Source organism: Vanellus vanellus (assembly GCF_965231255.1).
Source record: "Vanellus vanellus genome assembly, chromosome: 5".
Classification (NCBI taxonomy): Eukaryota; Metazoa; Chordata; class Aves; order Charadriiformes; family Charadriidae; genus Vanellus; species Vanellus vanellus.
In genome coordinates this window covers 7246406-7269448 of record NC_138910.1, presented here as the reverse complement: position 1 = coordinate 7269448, position 23043 = coordinate 7246406, and the positions used below count along the sequence as shown (strand labels likewise).

The window sequence follows — 23043 nt, the reverse complement described above, 5'->3', positions numbered from 1 at the left end:
ACAGGGCCGTGGGGTCTCAGTGGGGCGAGGGGAGCCGTCCCGGCTGTGCCGGGAGCTGGGGCACCTCAGCGGGTGAGAGGTTTTTGCTTTTGGCTGCTGCACTTCAACAACAACAGGGCTAGGCTGGAGACAGTCCAAAGGGAGCTATAAAAATAATGAGATGTGGCCGGGACATAACCTCTGCAGGGAAGTCAGACCTGATGGTAAGAGATGCAGAGTGGTCCTTAAGCTTGGCACTTGCAAGAAAGAAGGGGACCTCTTTCTCCTTGCCAACTAGGACAAGAGGTGATGGACTTAAACTGCAATTTAAGAGGGGATGAACATGTCTTTGTGCGCTTTTCAAGGTACAGCCCGACATTTCCCAGTAGCGCACTCTGCCTCCCCCGCTCCCGACTCTGTGTAAGCCAGGTTTAGCACAACATCCATTCCAGTAGCTCACGTGGCTTTCGTGAATTAACTGCTTAGCCCACGGGAATTATACCATTATCTTCAGAGGAACTAGAAAAATAAAGAGTGCATTTATAAGTTTTTTATTGTTTTCACTCCACCATCAGCATTCCCTTTAAGAACATCAAAAGATTGAAAAAACAGATAGAGACATCTGCCAGCACCTCTGGAGATGTGTGTTGCACTCTCTTCTAATCCAGACCAAGTCTTTGGAGCCTCTCCATGCCTTTAAGAAACAGGCGAATTTTTCTTTTATTTAAGAACCGTCTAAAGACCCTTTTACTGGGTTTTAACAGAGCCCTGTGTCAGCACAGTTAAAAAAATGCTGGCATTTCCTCTGTGCAGATTAAAGATGATATATTACCCTTTGCTGCTCAAACCTGATTTACAACTTCTCACACAAAATTGCATAATACTTTTTGAAGTGCTCTAAGGCGCAGTAGCAGGGCTGAGGCCGTGGAGCAAAGTCCAGGCGCGTGCTGCTTTTCACCTCTCCTGCGTTTGTTATTCCTTCTCCAGGTCTGAAAGAAGAGCGGCAAGGAGCAACCTCCCCCCTCCTGCGCCCTTCCGACCACCGGCATGGCATCGCCCATGAGGAGCTTGCTCACCGACCCCGCCAGATACCTCCAGTCTTTCCGCCTCTTCCTTGCGAATTCGACGGAGCACCAGTGCATGCAGGAGTTCATGGAGCGGCAGCTGCCGGACGTGATAGCGAGGTAACACGGAGGTGGCCACGTCGAGGTGAAGGACAGCCTGGGTCATGGTCCCACAGCAGGGACAGGCTCAGCCGGGCTCGGAGGGTGGGGGGTTCTTGCGAGAGGCAGATTGGTGCTCCCCGCTGGCCGCCCCGTCTGTGGGTCTCTGATAGGGCTTGGCTGGAGATTTCATTCGCGCACACGGCTGAACGGCTACACGTCGGGACAGAGCCTGCCTAGCAGGGAAGAGATAAGGCTGAATTGTTTCCTTGCATGCAAATACAACTTACCCCGAATCAACTCTAACACGTGAAAAATGCAGTAACAGATAGTACATTCTAACATTAAATTTGACCAAAGGCACCTTTTAAAAAGTAATCTTTTCAGTTAATATTTAGTCTCTCTCTAGTACGTGTAAGTAACGCTCCTGCTTTGCCCAGAGGTGCGTATTTTTGGCTGGAGCCCTTGCTTCGTGGGCTGGCTTGGGCAGTGGGCAGCTGGGGTCAAATCCTGGCTCTGGGGAGGCCCTGCTCTGGGCTCAGGGTTTTACAGCTCTGACAAAGCCTCGCTACAGGATTTTAAGCGTGTTACAGTTTCCCCTCTTTCTCCCTTTTTGCAAAATGTAAAACTTCTACAAACAATTTTTAAGCTGCTGGTCCTGACCCAGGGAGGTGTCTGGTCCTCGAAGCACAGCCATGGAGAAGGCATGTACCTGCTGCTGCTTGTATGTACTCGTAATGAAAGCAGAACTCCTCTTCAAATTGCCAAAATAACTGGAAATCAGGAATCTCCAAAGAGCAGAGTTCTGCATCTGATCCCTCCTGCCAGCTCACAGGCATGCACACGTTGTGTTTGATTTTGTCCTGCAGGTTTTAGTCTTCATGGGATCTCCAGTGCTTCACATATGCATGTAACCCTCTCTACTGGGCAGCTTTCCTAAAATGTATAAATAATGTTTTTCAGTATTGGAAACGGGAAGTCTACAATCAATGTTCTAAGCATTGGTGGTGGAGCAGGTATGCTGTGGACTTCAATATTGATATGGTTTTACCTTTTTTTTCAAAGGATTAAAAATTGCAGGAAGAGGCAGAGTGGGAAATAAGTCTTTTCTTGAAAAGTCATCTCCAGGAGACAGATGGTGTTAGCTGGTGTGCGGCCACATTGTCTGAAAACAGCTTGTGCCTCTTCACCCTGATTCTTGTATGTCCTCCATGAGAAACCTCCTTCTGCACCATCACTTCTCAAGGGCAGAGAGAGGCTTGAACTGCCACGTAGAGTTTCTGTGCAAAAAACCAAAGTGTCGTAATGTCTTAGATTCCTCAGAATATTTAATTTTTACTTGCACTGCAATTACTCTCCCCTGTAACTATTTACTGATGCGGTAACTCCCCATAATTGCTGCCTCTTGCCCTGCTACGTGACAGCCTCAGCTGACCTCTGTTTTACCTGCACATACTTGCTGACCACCGTCAATGCACAAGACCCCCTGGAGCTACTGTCCCCCAAAACACTGGAGCTGAACATAAGCTCCAGAAGAAATCCAGAAGAAATTAGGAGAAATAAGTCTCTTATCCGAAGTTCACTGGGTGGAAAAAACAATACCAATAACATCAAGTGGCTTCTTCTCATTAAATTCTTGCTTAAGTTCCCCCATAATTAAAGCCTGTTTTCTAATTCTGCTCTGCCCATTAAGTGATCAAACTTAAATTTTATATGAACAGTCAATTTAGTTTAAATGCTTTAGTCATACCATCTCCAAAGACTAATCTCAGCTTTGTCGATCTCTCCTAATAAGTGAAAATAATTGTATGTAAATGGTGGGTGTTAGTTATAAAACAGACGGTGTGACAGGGTAGGAACATTGCTCTCTAAAGCAGGGAAACCATTCTTACACCAAAAGGAATGTTGTTTTTTAAGAGGAATACTTTACTTAGTGAGGTACTTAACTCCCTAGCCAGGGACACTCCAGCCTAACATGATGGATATTCAACCAACAGTGTGCAGACAAAGCTAATTTTGTGATGTAAAAAAACCTCAACACCACGAAAACCCTGCTCCTTGCTGGTTTGTTCCCACCGTGGGTCCTTGAGGGGGTCAGGAGGGAGCAAATTCCCAAATTCCCCCAGCTAGCCTCGGCGAGGGTAGCTGCCCTGGCCCCATCTGCCCCTGCGCTTTGCAGGGAGGGAGGGTGGAAGGAAAGCGTTTCCTTTCCACTTTTCCACCTCGAGAGACAAGCAAACCATTTAATGTTGCATCATATCCCATTACACCCGCCCATCTACAGCGCCTGCCTTTGCCTACAGCCTCTGCCTTATTAAGTTCACACTCCAGCGCGCAGCACTCTGTACCTTTAAAAACCATAAAAGCCATCAACGCTGCTATAAAGTAGCAACTGTGCTATAAACTATCCCGTTACGTAAAATGTTTAATTAGAAACTTAATGGTGAACATAGTGGTAGCCTTTAAAAGGTAATTGTGTTGGAGAGTTTAAATAATTCGGATAGCCTAATTGCCAAATTGTTGATAATGCAAGCTGCCACAGATTTGACTGTAAAATGCCTCAGGACACTTGTTTGCATATAAAAGAGCTAACTGAAGTCAATTAAGGCTGTGGATTAAATTATGAATCAAAGGGGTGGTTTTTTTGGTTAAAAACAATGCAAGGGTGATTTGGCCACAGAAGAGTGGAAGGGAATATATTAACCTAGCCACATATGGAAATGTGAAATTCAGATATTTTTTTTATCAGGACCTGCACAGCCTTTTCAAAGGGCTAATCCATTTTACAGAAAGTTGGTAAAGCAACCAAAAATCAAAAATATTGCAGTAGCTCATTAACAATTCTGTGTTCCCAGATTTTACCATGGCAGCCTGCAGACAACTGGCTTTGCTCTGAGTTTTCAGCAGAATACAGGGTTTGCAGTGATAGCAAAGCTGCCGCTATTTCTGCTCCTTCAGAAATTCAATTTCACTCTCTGAAAGAACACGCTTGCACAGATCCCACACAATTTTTGGTGTTATTATTTGCTTTAAGAAAGATGCGTAAGTAAAAAAAATAATTGAAAACGTCCTCACTTTTTATGTCAAATTCTCGAGGTGTTAATGAGCAGGTGAGACCTGTGCTGGGGTGCCTGATTTTGACCCGTGGTGATGTGTGGTGGGACCAGAAGCAGGCAGCGAGCTCTTTGTGGTGGAAAGGACCCTCCTGGGGGAGGACCTGCTGTGCTGGTTTGAGCTCTGGGGGTTCACGTAACAGCTATTTCACACCAAATATTTTCCTTTAGTACCTCAAACCATCTTTATAATGGAGCTAATGTTGAAGTGGTGGGAACTCAGGGGCACTGACAATCAGGAGGATGGGCAGAGGCCGTGCAAATACGATGGGAGCACTCCCTCCACCGTCCCTCAGCAAGGGCCTGTCTGGCCAGCAGGGTTTGCTGGGTCATCTTCCTTTCAGTGCATTATTTTGTTCATTTGGATGGAATTTTATAATGTGGAGTTGTGTGCAAGTGCAAGTACATCTTTCAGGACAAAGCTCAATATTTGTCTGTAACATGACCCCTGGGGTCTATTATTCACCACAGTTACCCTCTGCTTCACTCTTTCTACCTTAATTTATTCTTCTATTATTTTTTCCACCTAAAATTTATTCAAGCCCAATAAGCAGAAGTGAGCCCCAGGAAAGCTAAGCAAGCCAGCACGATGTTGTCCCTGGACCCATGCCTCAGTCAGGAGCATCATCTCCCTGAGCTTCCTATACTACGGGTGGGAAGAGGTGGCCAAGAGCGGTGGCAGCTCCTTTTAAATTTTGAAATGTTGGCTCTTTTGGTACTCCCATTGGTAAAATAATTGCAGCTGGACTGAACAGTGTCCAGAGAGAACTATTCCTCACAAAGAAAGTACAGTCAGCTCTGGGGTATTCTGTAAACAGGGGTTAGATAAACAAACATAAATGGTATGTGAGCTCTTCTTCCTACTTATGGAAAAAGTCACTAAAGACAAACAGACATGGATGTTGTTTCTGATTCCAGTGTAAACACATATTCTCTTCTCCCTCACCCACATGACCTGGTAATCAGTGAGACACTTGGCTAAAAATGCTGTTACTGACTCCTAAGAAATCCTGTCAGGTTTGCTGGTGACTAGGGACCATCAGAACCAGTACCCTCAGAGGCATTTAGGATCTTCCCTGGGAGGTTAGGCCATGCCCAGAAAATATGAGGTCACACCACACGCGTGGCTGTGTCTGGTTTTCCCTTGGCACCAATGGTGGTAGTCAGAGAGGAGGAATGAAGATGGTTTGGACTGATATTTAAATTTTTCTCAAATCCTAGAGCTAAATCCTCAGTGGAAAGCTGCTGAGAATACAAAGCAGCTACACATGTGTGGTACATTTTGTGTAGATGAATGGCAGGCATCAGTCTTCAAAACCGGGGATGTGATGATGGTGGAGATAACGTTTGCCCGAGCTTTGCTTTCATCTTGTATTTCATGTTGCCTGCTTCCCTAGGTGAGGTCGACCTGCTGATCCTCTCCAAAGTACAAGCCAGATATCCAGGGGTCACCATCAACAACGATGTGATAGAGCCAAGTGCTGACCAAATCTCCAAGTACAAAGGTATTTTTACATTAAATGAATTAAATTTACATTAAGTACTCTAAATGCATTAAAAGAGTTGAACGCTGGATGACCTCACATTCAAATGCTTTCTTGTTGGAACTGGCTCTTAAAAGTCAAAAAAAAGTCACTATTTTATGCCTTTTTGCCATCATTGCTTTTCAACAATGTTCATTGTCTCACTAAAATCTTAGTCTCACACTTCAAAGAACTCTGCATGGCAAATGCTTGGGCTAGAAGGAATTTAAAGGTGGGAACTGAAGGGTGATTGTACGGGAATAGGGTAAAATCCCCAAATTTCAGAAAATTTCCCTCCTTCAATTTGCACTGAATCAGGAACCTTCCTCAAAATCGAAGGGAAAATTTTAGTGTCTCATGGTGATTCTCGCATCTCTTAAAAATTGTTTCCAAATAACAAATAGCTAAACCTCACAGTGTTGCTCTGAATTAGTTACCATCTTTTGAATTAGAAAACATGGAAAGGAATGCAACATGGATAGGAACGATTTTTGCTGTGTGGTCTGTGGCTTAGAGCTTGTTTCCAGCCCAAAGGTCCGAGCAACATTCATGAAGGAAAACCAAGCTTTTTCCAAGAATGTTAGCAGGGGTGCTTTGTTCACATTGCCCTACAAAAAGAGCATTAAATATCAATCCACAGTTTGATTATCACTGGATTAACACCTGCCAGGCTTTACCTTAGCAGGTAATTATGGTCTTGTATGGAGGTGACACCAGCTACTCCATACACGCTGGGAGCAGCCCAGAGCAGAGCACACCTTGCCAGAAAACGGCTGCTGAATGGATGTGGCAGTAATGAATGAACCTCGTCAGCAGTCTGCATTGTTGGAAATGCTCCAAACCGTAGTAAATACCAGACTGTAAAACCACGCTGTAAATCTCCAACTCTTACTCTTGCTTAGAAGGGAAATGAAGCTGGTGAGAGGTCCAGAGAACAAGTCTCACAAGGAGCGACTGAGGGAACTGGCATTGTTTAGCCTGGAGAAAAGGAGGCTGAAGGGACACCTTATCGCTCTCCACTGTTACCTGAAAGGAGGTTGTAGCGAGGGGGAGGTCGATCTCTTCTACCAAGTAACAAGCGACAGAACAAGAGGAAATGGCTTCAAGTTACACCAGGGGAGTAGAGGAGGATTAGATTGGATATGAGGAAAAATTTCTGCACAGAAAGGCATTGGAACGGGCTGCCCAGGGAAGTGGTGGAATCAACATCCCTGGAGGTATTTAAAAGATGGGTAGACGTGGTGCTGAGGCACGTGGTTTAGTGGTGGGTTTTGGCAGTGTTAGGTTGATGGTTAGACTCGATGATCTTAAAGATCCCTTCCAACCTAGACAATTCTACAGTTCTATGATTCTTAGTCCTTAAAAGCAAAGCACTCTCAGTATTGGGCAACTTGTGGAAGCTGAAGGAAAAAAAAAGTAGTAGCAATCCCTTTCTCCCTGCAGTGGGGGACTTCAGTCACTGGAAGCACCAAAGGCTCCCAGGAAACACAAGATTTTTTTGTATCTGTCTCTGTATTACATGGATCTGATCTTTGACAAGATGACTTGTGCAAAATCTCAGTAGCTTTTAAATTGCTCAAGGCTGAGATGTTGAAGGATGGGTCTGCTCTGTTTATAAAACAGTCTGGGCACTTGCATTTAGCATTTCTGTTCTGTCTGGGCCGTGGACCATAGGCTACGAGAGACTGGATTTCCACTGAAACTTCCTATTGGTCTCACCACCTACCACCAATTAACTGGCAGTCCTATCCTACTTCAGTGAGTTTCTTTGCTGAAGAAAGTTAAAGAAAATATAAGATGTTGTCCTTATTTTAGGTTTTATGCTAAACTAGAAATGAAATATTCATCTGAATTCCTTTCTTTAAACTTTCTTATTTGGTAATTAATCCTGTCCCCAGTAGGTATCATTAATTAGGTTTCTGAGCCCTAAGATTTTCCAGGGAGAATTGGAAACATTATCTGTGCCTCTGAGGATTCAGTAGTTATGTTTTCTGCCTAACCAGATACTTTCTCCTTGGGAAGGAGAAGCCAAGCTCACAAGAGAAACGTCTTACTGAGATGTGCAGCGATGACAAACTGAGGTTTATCTTAGGCTGTGTTGTACAACAGAGACTCTCCTCGAAGCCCTTTGGCCAGGCTGTGGCTTTCCTTCATTCCTGGTCCGTGACCAGGTGAAGTCCGTCAGTGACCGTGGTTGGAGTGTTGGTGGCCCCACAGCTGAGCTGCGTTGCCATTGCCTGCCTGGCTCAGCACAACTGTAGGCAGTTTGGTTTTGATGGCACCTATCAAGGGCACACAACTGGCTTCTGACCCAGACAGCAGTCTGAGTTGTACCCAGGAGAAAATTCAGGAAAACTTTTCAAAATGGTTAGGGTGATGCGTTTTGGCTTCAGATGAATCTTTGGACAGAAACTTCCCATAATCAGAATAAGTTTGCCCTTTCTGAAATTTTACCTTTAAAAGCCCACCCTGGCAAGCAATTCAGTTTTCTTCCTAGTGTCTCCTCGCAGACTGTCTAGCAATTGAACTGAACCAGATTGCACCAGATTATTTGTGATGGTGATATGAACTGCTGCTGAACGAAGCCTGCGTTTAAAACAGCAAATTAAACCTGAACTGCAAGCGCCGGGGCCAGTGACTGATAAATGGAAGCGAACAGAGTAACAGCAGCAGCCTCCAAAAGGGGTGGCCCATTTCCACCCATAAAAGAGAGGAGATAAGCACTGATGGAGCATTTCTCATCTGTCTGATGGGGATATGTCTTAATCAGAGCCCAAAAGGAGAAACATGATTAGTGGTGTACAGGCGCTGGTCTTAGCAAATCATGTTGTTCTGAACATGTGTTCTGTAGCTAAGGCTCAGTCTGCCTTTGGGCCATTTAAGTTTTAAATTTATGTTAACTCCAGCGAAGCACAGGAATCGCATCAGGGATAGCTTTGTCCTGGAGCCATCCTGAGCGCCAGGCAGGAGAGCAGTGTGATGAGCTCCATATGCCAGCAGATAGACATTAGTATTCCAGCATCCCCTAAAATATGAAATTATCCCTCAGTTTTGCTCCCATAAAAGGCAAGAAATGCAGTGACGAGTGAGGCCCTCAGTATACCTTGTTCCTTGAATCCACTTCTCCAGCTTTCTGCTTTCCTCAGTTGCTGGATGTGCATTATATCGAGGTCTGAAAACACACCGTGTGTCACTATACTAGTCATTGCTTTAAAACACTGTTATCCCTTTTACCTGAAGCAGCTGGCTGAAACTGTGGGCTTTTGAAAAATTATTTGGACACAGCAGAAGCCAAACGTCAAGAGATGGGTCCTTGCTCATGGAGCAAAGCTCCTTCCCTCTCCCACCGTCCCCGTGACACATTCCGAATGTGAGCCATTTGCTTTGCCCTTCTTGAGCTTTCTCTCCAAAACACAACCCTCTCAATGCATCCTCGAGCCCCTGTATTTATTTGTTCAGTCTCTGGAAAAGCCTTTGCCACGTCCTGGCTTCTGCTCAGCCATGTGGGTCTTGTATGGCACCTAAGCGAAGGGGCCGTCAGCTCTTTTCCCTTTCAGCATGAAATGTGGTGCTCGTGGCCTTGTAACTGTTTATCCCAGCCAAAACCTTTTAATGTAGCTTGAGTCAGTCATAGGGAAAAGTTTCTTTCTTATTTTTTTAATCAGGTAAAGACTGGAGGACCCCAAATGTGGGTGCAAAGATTAAAGCATCAGACCCTCTTAAGACTTCATCCTACATAGACATTTACAGCCCCCTTCTCACATATGGGGGGCTCAAGATTTTAAACATTCCACTGCTGTGTTAAACTGGTAGCAAAGTTCTCTGACTAAATATGACTTTCCAATGTGTTAAAGCTCTGAATGGAAATCGGTCCCATATTTGCAACTGAGATAACTCTGTCCTGCCTTCTCCCATATTTCAGAGCGTGTGGCTGAGACTTCAGACCTCGAGAATGTAAAGTTTACCTGGCATGAGGAGACAGCTTATGAATATGAAAGTCGAATGAATGCAGAAAAGAAGTCTAAAAAATGGGACTTCATTCACATGATCCAGGTAAAAGTCTCTGCAAAGTAAATGTTGTCAAAGACTCGGCTGTTAAAAGTACACATGAGGTATGTGACCTCATTATCCACTCTAAGGGGAAGAAAGGTGAGTTTATTTCCCTGTAATTTAAAGTACTTAAGCATAAGTGAACTGCAAAAATGAAAGATGAGTTACAGCAAAGCAACTGAGCACAGTAGTCCTATTAACTAGGCTGTGGGTGGCAGTCAACTAAAAATGCATTTTAACTACTGTTTTCAAAGCTCCTTGTCCTCTCTGTGAAAATGTCTTTGTATTTCCAAGTTTACCGAAGCCATTGCAAGCCACCTTCACTGCTAAGAAAGCCAAGGCTTTTTGTCTCACATTAATGAATGAATGTGGGCTTGGTCCTGGCAGAGCCAGAGAGCAGGCAAGGCAGTGCCAGCCCCGAGCTTGCCACCCAAGCCCACTGCCCGGCGCTGTGCTAACCTGTCTTGTTGGTCTTCTGTCAAGATAGTCCCCATTCGGTTCCTTTTACCTAGTGGTACCTGTTATAAAATTCACCAGGACCACACCGTATCTCCGTAAACATTTCTGCTCTTTCCAGATGCTGTATTATGTGAAAGACGTCCCGGCGACTATCCGGTATTTCCACAGCCTCCTGGAAGCACAGGCGAAGCTCCTCATTATCTTGGTGTCAGGTGAGAGCTGCTCCACCAGCGCTGCTCCGTCAGGCAAGAACCATGAGGACCTTTGGGGTTCCTGCAAGTTCAACGCAGGCCAGCTAGAAAACAACGGACATTTTTATTTAAAATATCCTTTACTGCCAATAGAGGTGAACTGGTTGAGTAATAAATGGTGTCCATTCACCTACATCTATTGAAATCTGCGCGTTTATATCTACGCAGCTCCGTACTGCAGGTTGTAAAGCTTTGAGAGCCGGCAAACCCGTGCCATGGGCACAAAACACCTTTATCTCCCCCTCTGCCCTTCCCCGTCCTACAGCCTGGCCAGTGACGGACAGCAGCGGAGAGCCCCATCCCGCGGCTCTGGCTCGCAAGAGCTCCTGCAGCCTCTGCTATTTTCTGTAAAAGGCTTTCCAGGCTGGGTACCGCATTATCTCGCTCCCCGAGACTTGTGGCATTAAGCAAACGGCTACGACGGGGCTCGGCTGTGCCATACAGCAGGTGTTAGAGCACATATGGTTCATTTTCTTCTCAAACTGCCCATTTCCTTAATATCATCATTTTGGGTGGAAAATGGCCTTCTTAGGCTGTTTCAGAGCTCAAAGAGATGCTCTGTGGTAAATCCAGCAGGAAAATGAGGGAGCAGAGTAAACGATGACCTTTTAATACTATGGGCACAGTATGCTAGAGATGCTGCAACAGTGGGGTCTAGTTTGACTCTAGAAAGCCTTTAATTTGCCTCACAAGCTACAGAATTTTTTGTTGTGTAAACCATCACATCTGATAGTTTTGTCAGGGATGTCATGTTATTTGTTCAGAGGTTGAAGTTTAATTTTATATTGAATTTGGCTGTGTCTGCAAACTGTAATGTGTTTAGTGAAGTTCCTTTTTTGTGTTCATGACATCCACAACAAAGTGACACTTCTTTGACCTGAATTCATTCAAACTGTTTTTCTCCAAAACATTTTTGGTTTACAGTATTTTCAAGCAGTTTACTACAAGAAATGGGTATTTTAAATGATGAGTTACTGTTCTTCTTTGGCTGAATAAGAATAGATCATAGTATCAGACTATTGCTGATTACCTCCATAGAGTTAATTGAAACTGTTTTCCAATGGCTTAACCTGTCCCTTTGGATATTCATGAAATGTGAATACAGGGAGGAACATGTGTCTGTTCAAAATTAATGTGATTAAAAATCACATTGATGAAAATCATGAATTCATGAAAAGTATATGAAGTTCTCTCTTGGCCAGGTGACTCTGTGTTTTTGGATGGAGCAGAATGGAGTAGAAATTGCTGGGGACAGCAAGAAAATGAAAGAGAGGAACAGATCTCAGAATAGCAGAGAGGAAAGGAAGGGGAAAACCTTGGGGGAAAGAAGAGTATAGAGAGGGGAAGGAATTAGAGCTATGAAAATGAGCACTGAAGCAAAAAGAGGTACCGCAAGATAAGCGGAACAAAGCTCATTTAAAAAAATGAAGGTAATGTCATCTCCAACATAAACACATTAGGACGTGTTAATTAAAATCCAGTCTGGGAATAAGATTGATAGGAGAGGGCTTGGTCAGTCGGTGAAGGTTACGGTCCCTCCTGCTCTGTCCCTGCCGGGAGAGCAGGCAAGTTGCAAGAGCTATGCGGTGTTATTTTTAACACATTTAAAAAATCTGTTTACATCGCCTTGAAAACAAAAGTAGTGCCATATGCTGAGCCTATTGAGAGCTATTATAATAATGCTTCGTTCAGGTAGTGTATAATTGCTCGGCTCAGAGATGGCACTGAGTCACACAACACTGACACCAGCAAATTTTCTGCAATTAGTGCTCTGCATTCAATTTCCACCAGGTGAAAGAAAATATTGTAGCCTCTCTTCTAAACAACGAACTGTTCATTTGACTATAAATAACTGTTTGCAGATAAAGCATTTGCAAAACCGCCGAGCAACTGGTTTTAGTAGTTATGGAGATTTATAGTCATAACGCTCAAGAGCTGCTCATTAGGCTCCAAGTTATTTTCATCCCGTCCAGTCATTCTGGGTGATCCTTTTATAAATGATTTATAGCAGAAACGCTGAATCACAGATCCAGGGTGAGGGGAAATAAATCCGTGAAGGTATATCTGGGGAGTTTTCAGCTTACCCAGCTGCTTTTCTTTGTAAAATGTCCCTCGAGAAGAGGTGTGTGTGCAAGTGTGGGCTTGGCATGGGCTAAGTTCTGGAAGTGATTGCAATGCTACAGGAGCCTTTTCCTTCCTCACCCTTCATCTGTGCACACCCGAATAATACACAGCCAAAACATCCTTCTGGCCCCACTGGGGAGGTCTGCGTGGGTGAGGGGCAGCCCTCTCATCGACCATGCCCGTGTGAGCATCATGGGAGGGAAGGCTGAAGGCCAGGACGATGGTGCAGTTTCATCCTGCGCTCTGTCCGTCCCACCCTTTTCTCCACCACGCATGGACAATGTGCTCAGGGGTTTGTACCCCACATATTTCACACAGCAGAGAGATAGTTTACTGATAATAAGAGTTTCAATGAAGCTCATCTGTAGCTCGACCACAAAGTAATTAGGTGAAGGAACAGGAGAGGATTTGGTCTTCCAAACAGGCAGCTGAATTCTAGGGAATAGATTAAATCAAGAAGATGGCACTGAATAGCTAGTGTTCAGCACGTGGACTGTAGAAGGATGTCCCTCAGAGATACTGTCCATGTGCATGAAGCAGAGGGGTGCAGCGTGTTGAAGGGGGGGAGGACTGAGTGCACTGAGCTGCTCTGGCCGCAGCTGGGGCTCGGTGGGATGTGCTGGAGCTCTGGGGTAGGTAACATGTCCGTTCCCCCCCAACCCTAAGGCACAGAAGCAGGGAGGCAGCCATTTCCACCATGCCCCAGGAACACGTGTCCAACTCTGGAAAGACCCTGCTCGCAACGAGGACTACTGCTAAAAACCCCAAATTATAAAAAATTTGTTCAAATAGTGTTTTTCCTTGTTCCTGAGCATTTTTTCTGGTGGTTTATCTCTCAGGAACCAGTGGCTGGGAAACGCTGTGGAAGAAGTATGGGTCTTCCTTCCCTTTGGATGATCTCTGCTCTTACGTTTCCTCTGCTGACATCAAAAGGATACTGGATTCAGCTGGGCTGAAGTACCAGCTCCACGAGCTCCCATCCCACATGGACATAACGAGCTGCTTTATTGAAGGGAACAAGGATGGGGAGCTGTTGCTGGATTTCCTGACAGAAACTTATGAGTTTTCTAAAACTGCTCCTCCTGAATTAAAGCGTCAGGTAATAGAAGAGTTAAGAAAGCCTGAATGCAGCGAAAAAAGAGATGGGAAGGTGCTTTTTAATAACAACCTGAGTGTAATAGTGATTGAGCCATGAGTTAACTTCTTGCTTCTTGATCCAAAGCAAATGGTCAGACACAAATAGCTGAAATACATTTTTCATACTTTATAAATGGCTTAGTTTACTTCAATACTGAATACAATTTTTGGAGCCTGTTAAGAAATCAGTATTAATACCTGTTGTTATAAGTGAGCTTTAATACCCTATTAATTCTGCACTAATCTATGAATATGTAACTCACGAAGTAGTCAATTGTGGTTTATCATATGAATGTTGTATAATCAGATGTAACTTGGACCATCCACTCAGGCACTGCAGAAACCAGACCATTTCCTACAAAGTAATCAAGAAGTATATGTGGTTTCAACATCTTCATTCAAAAACTCTCTGCAGAACAAATTACATCTTCTCAGTGCAGCTGGCAAGAGTGGAGGCTCAGAATGACCAACCATTTGGGTGGCTGCCCAATGGGATCTCTTGAGCTTGCTGTGACTTCAAGATCAAATATCTCCAGTTACCCTAAAAGTGGCTTCACACCTTCTGCACGTGAGATGGTTGCCTGTTCCTGCCTCTTCATTCAACTCCATTTAATGGCACTGGTCTCCTGTCCCTGTCTTTTCACTTTATTTTTATGATATTGCACCTGCAGAGCGATTTGTGTACCAGGTCCATACCGGCACTGCAAGAGTGAAGCGATTGAAGACGGTTGAGGCACAGCAGTGGTGACAACTGTCCTGGAGAGGAGGATTTCACTAATGAGCCCTGATGCAAACCATTTGTTAGGAATCAGTTACTGCTGTCACACAGGGCTTTTTGTTGTTTTTAGTTAAACACACAAACCTCCTGGTTGCAGGCTTTCACTAGCTTGGCAGCAAGGGCCATGCATGGCTTGTGAGCTTTGTAACACAGAAGATTTAAAAATGAACTGTGGTGTCAAAGTGATTGGTTTCAGGAGGATTTGTTTCATTTTCAATGGGGTCATGTCAGGTAAATCTGTCCAATACATAGTATAGGATGTTCAGCAAAAAGGTGCTTCACCTCCTCGCTCCTTTCTCCATGTGGGGCTGTCTCAACTCCAGTAGTTGATGCATTTGTTTTGCTGTATGATTTTACGGTTTTAAGAAGTGTTATGCTCTCTACAAGGCATAAATGCGTGGTGGAATACAATATAGTCACTTGGATGCATTTAATAGTCTGAATACTTGGTTTATCCGGTGAGACAGGTGGGATTTCTGCCATTGAAATAATTTGATTGTGTTGAAATGGTTTACTTTAGGTAATGATTTAGCTGCAAGAAATTGTGTTTTATTTTTGCGTATACATTTCTGATACAATGTAGATTATTAAAGAATTGAAGTGATTTACAAGAGACCATATTGGGCATTAAGTGCTGTTTATATTCATTTTAGAGTGAATTGTTTGAAACACACACTCCTCCTATTGATCAAAGATTAGTTCCAGTGTATTTTAGAATGTTTCCATGATATTTGTCAGCTGTTGAGCAAAGAAAAAAAATCTATTGCCACTTTTACACAGTGCTACATACAGATTCCTGCATTAGAAGATGTCAGTATATCTGTAAGCTGTTATGGTGACATGCTGAAGTGAGAAACAAAGAAAATCTCTCATTAGGACATATTGCTGCATGCATTTCTAATGGGAAACAAATTAAAGTTACAATTATTTTCATAGCTCTTTTGTGCTGTCAGTGACCTCTTCTAAATGGTGCGTGTGAAGGAGGTGACTGCTGAACATCGCCACATCAACCCTGTCAGGAGTGACATATCTTTGGGAGCCACAGAAACGCCAGAGAAAAAAAAAAACAACTCGAATTCAACAACAAAACCCAGCAACAAGATGCACGTGCAGGCCCTGTTGTTTTCTGGTTTAGCAGAGGTAAAAAATAGAAGGAAAAAGCTTTAGAGTCTTTTTGGGGAGGTTTGTTCTGAAAATGTGGGAGAGAGCAGGAAAGATGAGGAACCGCAGAGATGATCTGGAGAGAAGAAAGAAGGAGAAGACCACACACACAATAAAGGAGACTCAATGTGCAAGCACGTGAGAGCTCCTCCCCCTCTTTAACCAGAAGGGGAGAGGATGGGGAGAGGCAGCTTTGCTGGGTGCGCGGAGCTACACGGGGTCTTATTTAAAAGCAGAATTGCAGAATTCACTGCAGGGAAAGGCACTTTCACCCCAGGCTGGAGAAGAAAACCCCTAAAATCAGACACGTCAGGGAGATCCTCTGCCACTGCTTTTGCTTCTGAGGAGAATTTTTGGTGGTGTTTAGCCTGGAGAAGAGAAGGCTCTGGGGACACCAGTACTTAAAAGTGGCCTACAGGAAAGATGGGGAAAAACTTGTTAGCAGGGCCTGTCGTGATAGGACAAGGGGTAATGGCTTAAACCAACAGAGGGAAGATTTAAACTAGATATAACGAAGATGTTTTTACACTGAAGGTAGTGAGGCACTGGCCCAGGATGCCCAGAGAGGTGGTAGATGCCCCATGCCTGAAAACATTCCGGGTCAGGTTGGACGGGGGTCTGAGCAACCTGATCCAGTTGAAGATGTCCCTGCTCATGGCAGGGGGGTTGGACCTTTAAAGGTCCCTTCCAACCCAAGCTAGTCTATGATTCTATGAATTTCACTAAAAAACTGGGGGGGAAACATTTACAGTAAACTCCATTCTGCATATGCAGCTTCTTCCATTAAGGGGCTGGGGGAAAACTGAATCAGAAGAGCACCCTTAAGGGATAAATTATTTTTACTTTTAAATTTGTAACACACATATTTCCAAGAAGTAAGTGCTGTAAATATTATTTAGTAGGAAGTGAGTGTGGGGAAGCACAATTTTATGCTCATTTGAACATAAAAAGTGAAGGAGTTTTTTTAAATCTCTCAAACAACTTCTGAAAAGCCTGAAGAGCCACATTTCCATGCGAGAATCACCCTTAACTGTAAAGCGAGATACTACTATTCCAGAGTATGTTTGGGGATTCCAGCATGTCCACGGGCTGGGATTTATACGGCAATTTTGAGCTTACCTGTGTGCTTTCTGCACCGAATTAATTGTTTTCCTCTCAGAAAGTCTGCCTTATCTCAGCCAGCAGAATGTTAGTCCAAAAGCACATCTCCAGGCCAGCCTTGCTCTTTGCAGACCCCCAGCTGGATGTGTGGGCCAACAGGATGGGTCTTCCTCACTTCCAACCCCAGAAAGTGAATTTATAGGCTTTATAAAGAGGTTTGCTGAGAACAGTGGTCTTAAAACAACATAACACTGATTGAAACGAGCCGGTCATCAGGTTGTCTGTATTAAAAATATACCAGAAATGATCCCGCAAGTTCTTCATGCATGGATGCCCCTTTCAGGCTCAAATATATATTTCAGATATTTTGCAGAAATGTGACTCTGGGTTAACGAAATCCTTAACATTGCATCTATAGGTTCAGCAGAGATGGTGCTGAACAGCATTTGTTTTTAAATCGGGAGACATCCTTTTGTCTTTTCATTTTGTGGGTGCATAAACCTGGAATTTACAGAGTATATTACAGGTACAGGAGAAAAAAAGCCAGAGGGAGGGAGGGAGAGAGAGAGGAGGAGGAGGAAGTCTCCTTTGAAATAGCAGGCAAACACCCGTGTCTGTGTCCCTCTGATAAGTAAGCGTGAGCTCGTGGCTCTGTTGCTGCATCAGGTGATTATTTCCCAAAGTAATTCCTGCGGGAGGTTTGCTGTGCAGGGAAAGGAATAGCCCGACGTCCACGGATGAGGCACGGCTTTGGAGCGATGCCACGTGGGAAAGTTGGGGGAGAGCAAAAGTGGGGGAGGAAAAGGCTGACCCCCTCCAAAGGAGCCCGGTCTTCACGTGTATACCCCCTCTGCATCGAACCCATCTGCCTGAGCAGCTTCAGGGCTGTTACTTTAAATCATACGTAGAAAAATATTCTCACTGCTCTGTTAATTACAACAGCAAATTGAACAAATGCACTTACAGCGCGGTTGCTGTCGCCATTTCTACATTGGTGTAATTCATGCTTGCAGCCCATGATAGGATTTTTTAATGTCATTACACAGTAGGGCAAAGTCTTCATTTTTAATAAAAATACAAATGCTAAAATGAAATGGATTAATATCTAATTTTACATCTTCATTTACATGATGTGCAAAATTATCTTAAATATTTGTTATGGATGGAGTGGCTTTCCACCAATTTAGTCTTTTTTTTTCGTACTGGAGAATGTTAACATAAATTGTAGCATAAATCATTGCCTTGTAGAGTACCAGAAGGCGCATATAAAAACCCATATCTTTACTGCACATATTTCCCATTAACCATAATCTATTAGTAATTGAAGTTCATTACAAATTCTTGTAGACTTTATTGCTATCATGCTGCATGACATAGTGAACCTGGCTTGCATAACAAGAAGTCCTTGCTGGGAAATATCCTATTAACAATGACAGTGCATTTGTCATTGTGATAATAAATCCAAAGCTGCCTGTAGATTATAAATTATTGCGGCGCCATTTCCACTGTTGTAGTTTAAAAGTTTTGTCAGCACTTCCATTTTAAACCCCTGTTTTACAGGCAGTTATAACTTGACCATAAAAATCTGCAGCAAGCTGAATCTCGGCTTACAAGGTCTCAGTCCGAGGGCGCGTTTCTTCCCCCAGTGAGATTCGTATTTCAGCCACATGAAAATCTTACAAGCAGAAGCTGTGTTTACGGCAGATTTTTACTTCTGCATTTGCATAGCTTCTAATTGGAAAAAACAGGCCATTTGATGAGAAATTTGACCCCAATCTTTCTAAAGACTGTGGTGCAATTTAAAAATACATCAAAACAAAAAGATGGGAGCAGGGCTGAGCTGAGCGTTAGCTAGTTTAGCACCTGATAAAGCCTCTCCTTATCTCCAGGTGCCACCGACTTCGGGGAGGCATTGGGCAAACCCTGCTTCTCTTCAAAGGAGAAACTGAAGAGAAATGATGCTACCCATATGCCTTGGAAAGGTGTTTTAAAGATTAATTACTAACGCTGAAATTCTGGCATCCACTCAAGTCATCCTTCATCATGTCTATGCAATTCTTTGAGCTCTATATAGGTTTTAAGTGTTATTAAAAGAAAATTGCCATAGAGTTGAACTTTAAGTGTTAATTATGACTCGAGATATAAATGACATCAGGTCAAATCTTTCACAATTTAACTCTGTAATTGACTTCAGCTCGCTACACCAAGGGATATCTACCTAGCTGAATGCATCTGTCTATCATATTTCTCGAGTGCCTATAGCAATGCATCCAATTAACTGGATGTAACCATTATGCCTCAGCTGCTCCTAAATAGTGTAGAATGAAGCCTTCACCTGCCTGAAATCACCAGGAAAACTTTCCCTCCCACCAGCAAGGCCAGGTTTTCACATCAACCTGCAATACGTGCTCTGTCTTGAAGTACTGCTTGGTTTGTGGATAACGGATTTTGCAATAAATATGATAATTGTCTTTTCACATCAGTAGTGTCTTCCATCTCAAAATGCCCCAAATTACTGTAAAATCTTGATATGCAAACCCACTTCACTCACCACTGAGGTGCAGCAGTCTCCTGGGTGAAATTCAGCAGCTGTTGGACGGTTCACAGCGCCGTTTCACAGCGATTTACGGCAGGACGGGGAGGAGGAGGTGGCTGTGGGCAATCGAAGCAGCAGTGTCAAGAAGCAGAAAGCAATTTCCTGGGCTGGCACTGAGCAGGGGTGCAGGCATTTACATGTCTTCTCCAGCCAAAATTGCCATCAGCTTACTGCTTCCCCTATTCCTTGGCACCGGGCTGGGACATGGGACTGGCTCTGGATGATGCCCGATGCCCACCACCACCCTGGCACATCCAACAGCTCATCCTGGTGGTGGGACCAAGGGTGTTTACCACCAATGGACTTGATATCAGCTTTTCTGTTTCAGTCATACGTGCTTGCAATGTCCTGGTCCTCCTTCACACTAGCGGTAATGGGGAACTCTCCTACAACTCACGAAGTCAGCCTTCCTTAGCTCACACCTCCCAACACCTCACATTCAATTCTTCACAACTCTTCAAGAGGCACTTCACCATCAGCTTTCACTACCCATCAGAGTTCATGTGGAAGGCAAGGGAGGATCTGATGGGTGTCAGGGAAAAAAAGTTATCTTTTCTTTTTGCTTAGACGGGATGTTCCTCTTTCCACTCCCAGATGGACAGGAATGGTATCTAGCAGAGATACAAGAATATGTTGGTCCAAGGTGGTACTGGTGTGCTTCAGGACTGTACTTTTGTTCAAGAGTGGTGAACTGCTCTAAATAAGCACTGGGAAAAATTATTACAGTATATTGCAGAATTTTTACTGTTTGGTGTATTCTATCTGTATTATCAGGTCTCTAGGCAAAAAAACAATGAACACAGCAATAACCACATTAATGACTCTTTGAAATCCCTCAAGCTAAATTATGTCACAGTCTCCCACTCAAATAGAATATAAGGACTTAGTATCTTTGAGACTCTTAATGCTATAAATAAATTTTTATATTTTTATAACCATGATTTTGCAGAGGTGGCAGTGAGATATTTATTTCAGTGAGGGTAAGCAGGATATTTGCCAGCAGATACAATTTCTTTGTTTTCTTAAAGAAAATTAAATGACATTATTTGGAGGCTGTTTCAAGGATCTGGTATGTTACAACGGATCCTGGCGGAGATGAATTAGTGGCCAGAGTATAGGTGATCTTGCCAAAAATGAATAGCAATGCAATTTATCATACGCTCCTGTAATTTATCTCACGACCATGTATTAGATTAGATAAAGACAGAAAGACATGTGAATTGGATGGACTGGACTAATACTGAAATCTTACACCTGCTTTTATTGAGGCTGACAGGAAGATTTCTGTTGCCTGCATTGCAATCAGAATTTGGCTTCACATTTTTAATTTGCTTTGAAGTATGATCTTGTCCAGCAACGAGAAAAAATCTAACTCAACATTAAAGAGTTTGTTGATTGTGTCAGCTATTTCTTATTCAATACAAATTCATTCCATCATATATTTCATATTCAATCAATTAAAAATTGCAAATATAAAAAATACTTAGAAGCTTAAAAATAACAGTACATAAGCAGCTGTGAAACTGCTGCAAACACTCATTACATGCTACACTGTTTTCAAGGTAACAAACCAATAGTTTATTTTGTCCCCTTCCAACAAAATCCATACTTCAAAATCCACTTTTCATACCAAATCGGTCTGTCTGTAAGACAAACAGTCTGCAGCTCGGAGTGTTTACCTACAACAGCAAAAAGATGTGCTACACTGCCTTCAAATTCAGTAATATCACCAGCTACCTTCTTTAGTCTCGTTGCGAACCAGTGATTGATATCTGTTCTTTTGCATTGCTTTCCTCTCATATCTCTTTGTTCTGCCGCTATAATCGATCACAGATTTTTCCATCAGGCTTCATGTCAGATTAGGATAGTGAACATGACTTGCTTAGAACAAACTGCTTCAAAACACACCAAGGCAAGCTCAGGAGTTGAACCGCTCTAAAAATGATTGTTTTGAGCATGTCCATGAATGCAACGCAATAGCAGGAAGTCAGAAATATGCTTTTATGGTAAAGATTTGGGATTGCTCGTCTCTACGAAGCCTGTCGCAATCAAGACTACCACTGCTGGGCTGATATTTTAAGTGAGGAGCGATGCCCAGCTTGTCATTTTCCTGATTCAGGAAGAAATTTCTGCTCAGAAGTCAGCGGATGTATCTGGCAGGATTTGCACACAGATTCTGTCTGGGATTCGAGTTGCAGTCACACTTGGCTTTTGTGTTTGGTGCTTTATGTGTGCTATCAAGAACTGAAAGGAATGAAAGCCCAGCTACTTTCTCTGCTGTGCATAGAAATATATTCTAAAGATTCACAGTGACTGGTCTTCCTCGGAGAACTAAACTATCAGTTCCCTACTTTAAAAGCTCTTTGGGGGATTAGAGCTTGTTTTTATAGTGCCTAGCACAATTGAGTCCTCATCTTGGCTGGTGGTTTTTAGGTGCATCTGTTGTATAAATAACAATTTAATTTTTTTTATGATGTGAAGGACAAAGCATTATTTATGGAAGACGACTGTAAGGATTTGATCCAAATTTGGATCAGTGATTGTGAATGAGTTTGCTGACAGCAGTTGCCTCCCCTCATGGCTGCTGTTGCTCAGATCTATAAGCCCCAAAGAAGGAGGTGGCTCTTCCCATGGCAGCTGGGTGACTTCTGGGACTCCTCCTGAAAGAGGAATGGATGTTAAAACTTTACACAGGTTCAAGAGAAGACAACAACTTTGTGGATGAGAAGTGTTTTGAGGAGGAATATCCAGTGCCCAGTGGAGGAATTTCCTGAGCTGAAATAGGTGGAAAAATATTGAGGAAAACTGTCATACGTGCTTGCCCTGAATATGTAAGATGTATAGGATACTCTTCCCTAGGTCTCCACCTGTAGCCGTACCTGGAGAAACAATTAATAAACAATCATGATAGTTCAACCATTTAGAGTTGTAACCCAAGCTGAAATGACCAGCACTGGAGATATGATACAAGACACCATGGCACAGAAGTATTGTTACCCATTTTACACACTAAATCTTTTCTTTCTCAATTTCATTCTTTTTCTCCTAATAATGACTGACATCTAAGCCCAGGGCAAGCATTAGGCTGTTGAAAGCAGTGCTTGCACAGCCCATGGGAGCGTGAACCCTGGTGTCCTGGGTTTAATTCCAGGGAAGACACAGGCAATGGTGCATTAGTATAAAAACAGGTTCTCTCAGGTTTTGCAATGTGAGGGTGGATGCTAAGACTGCCTGAAATTACAGTTTTCTGGAAAAGAAGAGCCGACAAAGCCGGAGAGTCAGCAGCCACAGAATATTTCCATCAGCAGCTATTACTGGGATTGGGATCTTTCTTGAAATAAGTCGGCCAAACTGCTGCTTGGATGGATGTACTGTCAGGGCAGAAGGCAAACTATGAAATAAATACTCAAGTACCCATGGTGTAACACGGCATGGCTGGCAGCAGGTGATGGTATGGGAGTATAAAAAAATACGATTGAAAAGAGAAAAAAACAACTAAGAGTTTGTACTTTGCCAAAGGCAGAAGCTTTGCAGCACAAACTTTGCAGTATTTCTGGTTCCTACAGGTCTGGTCCTGGCTGCTACTCCTCTCACCTTGCAGAGGCCAT

The 23043-nt window shown here is 43.4% G+C and overlaps 1 protein-coding gene across 1 annotated transcript; it reads left to right on the top strand.

Annotated features, from left to right (window-relative positions):
• Positions 1-929: 929 nt before the first annotated feature.
• HNMT (histamine N-methyltransferase) lies at positions 930-13857 on the top strand (the record flags this gene model as incomplete). The annotated part of the gene is made up of 6 exons (XM_082483927.1): positions 930-1163; positions 2106-2158; positions 5653-5760; positions 9701-9831; positions 10406-10499; positions 13502-13857. The coding sequence occupies exons 1-6, from the start codon at positions 1027-1029 to the stop codon at positions 13855-13857; spliced, it is 879 nt and encodes a 292-aa protein (XP_082340053.1). The 5' UTR covers positions 930-1026.
• Between the last annotated feature and the right edge of the window lie 9186 nt (positions 13858-23043).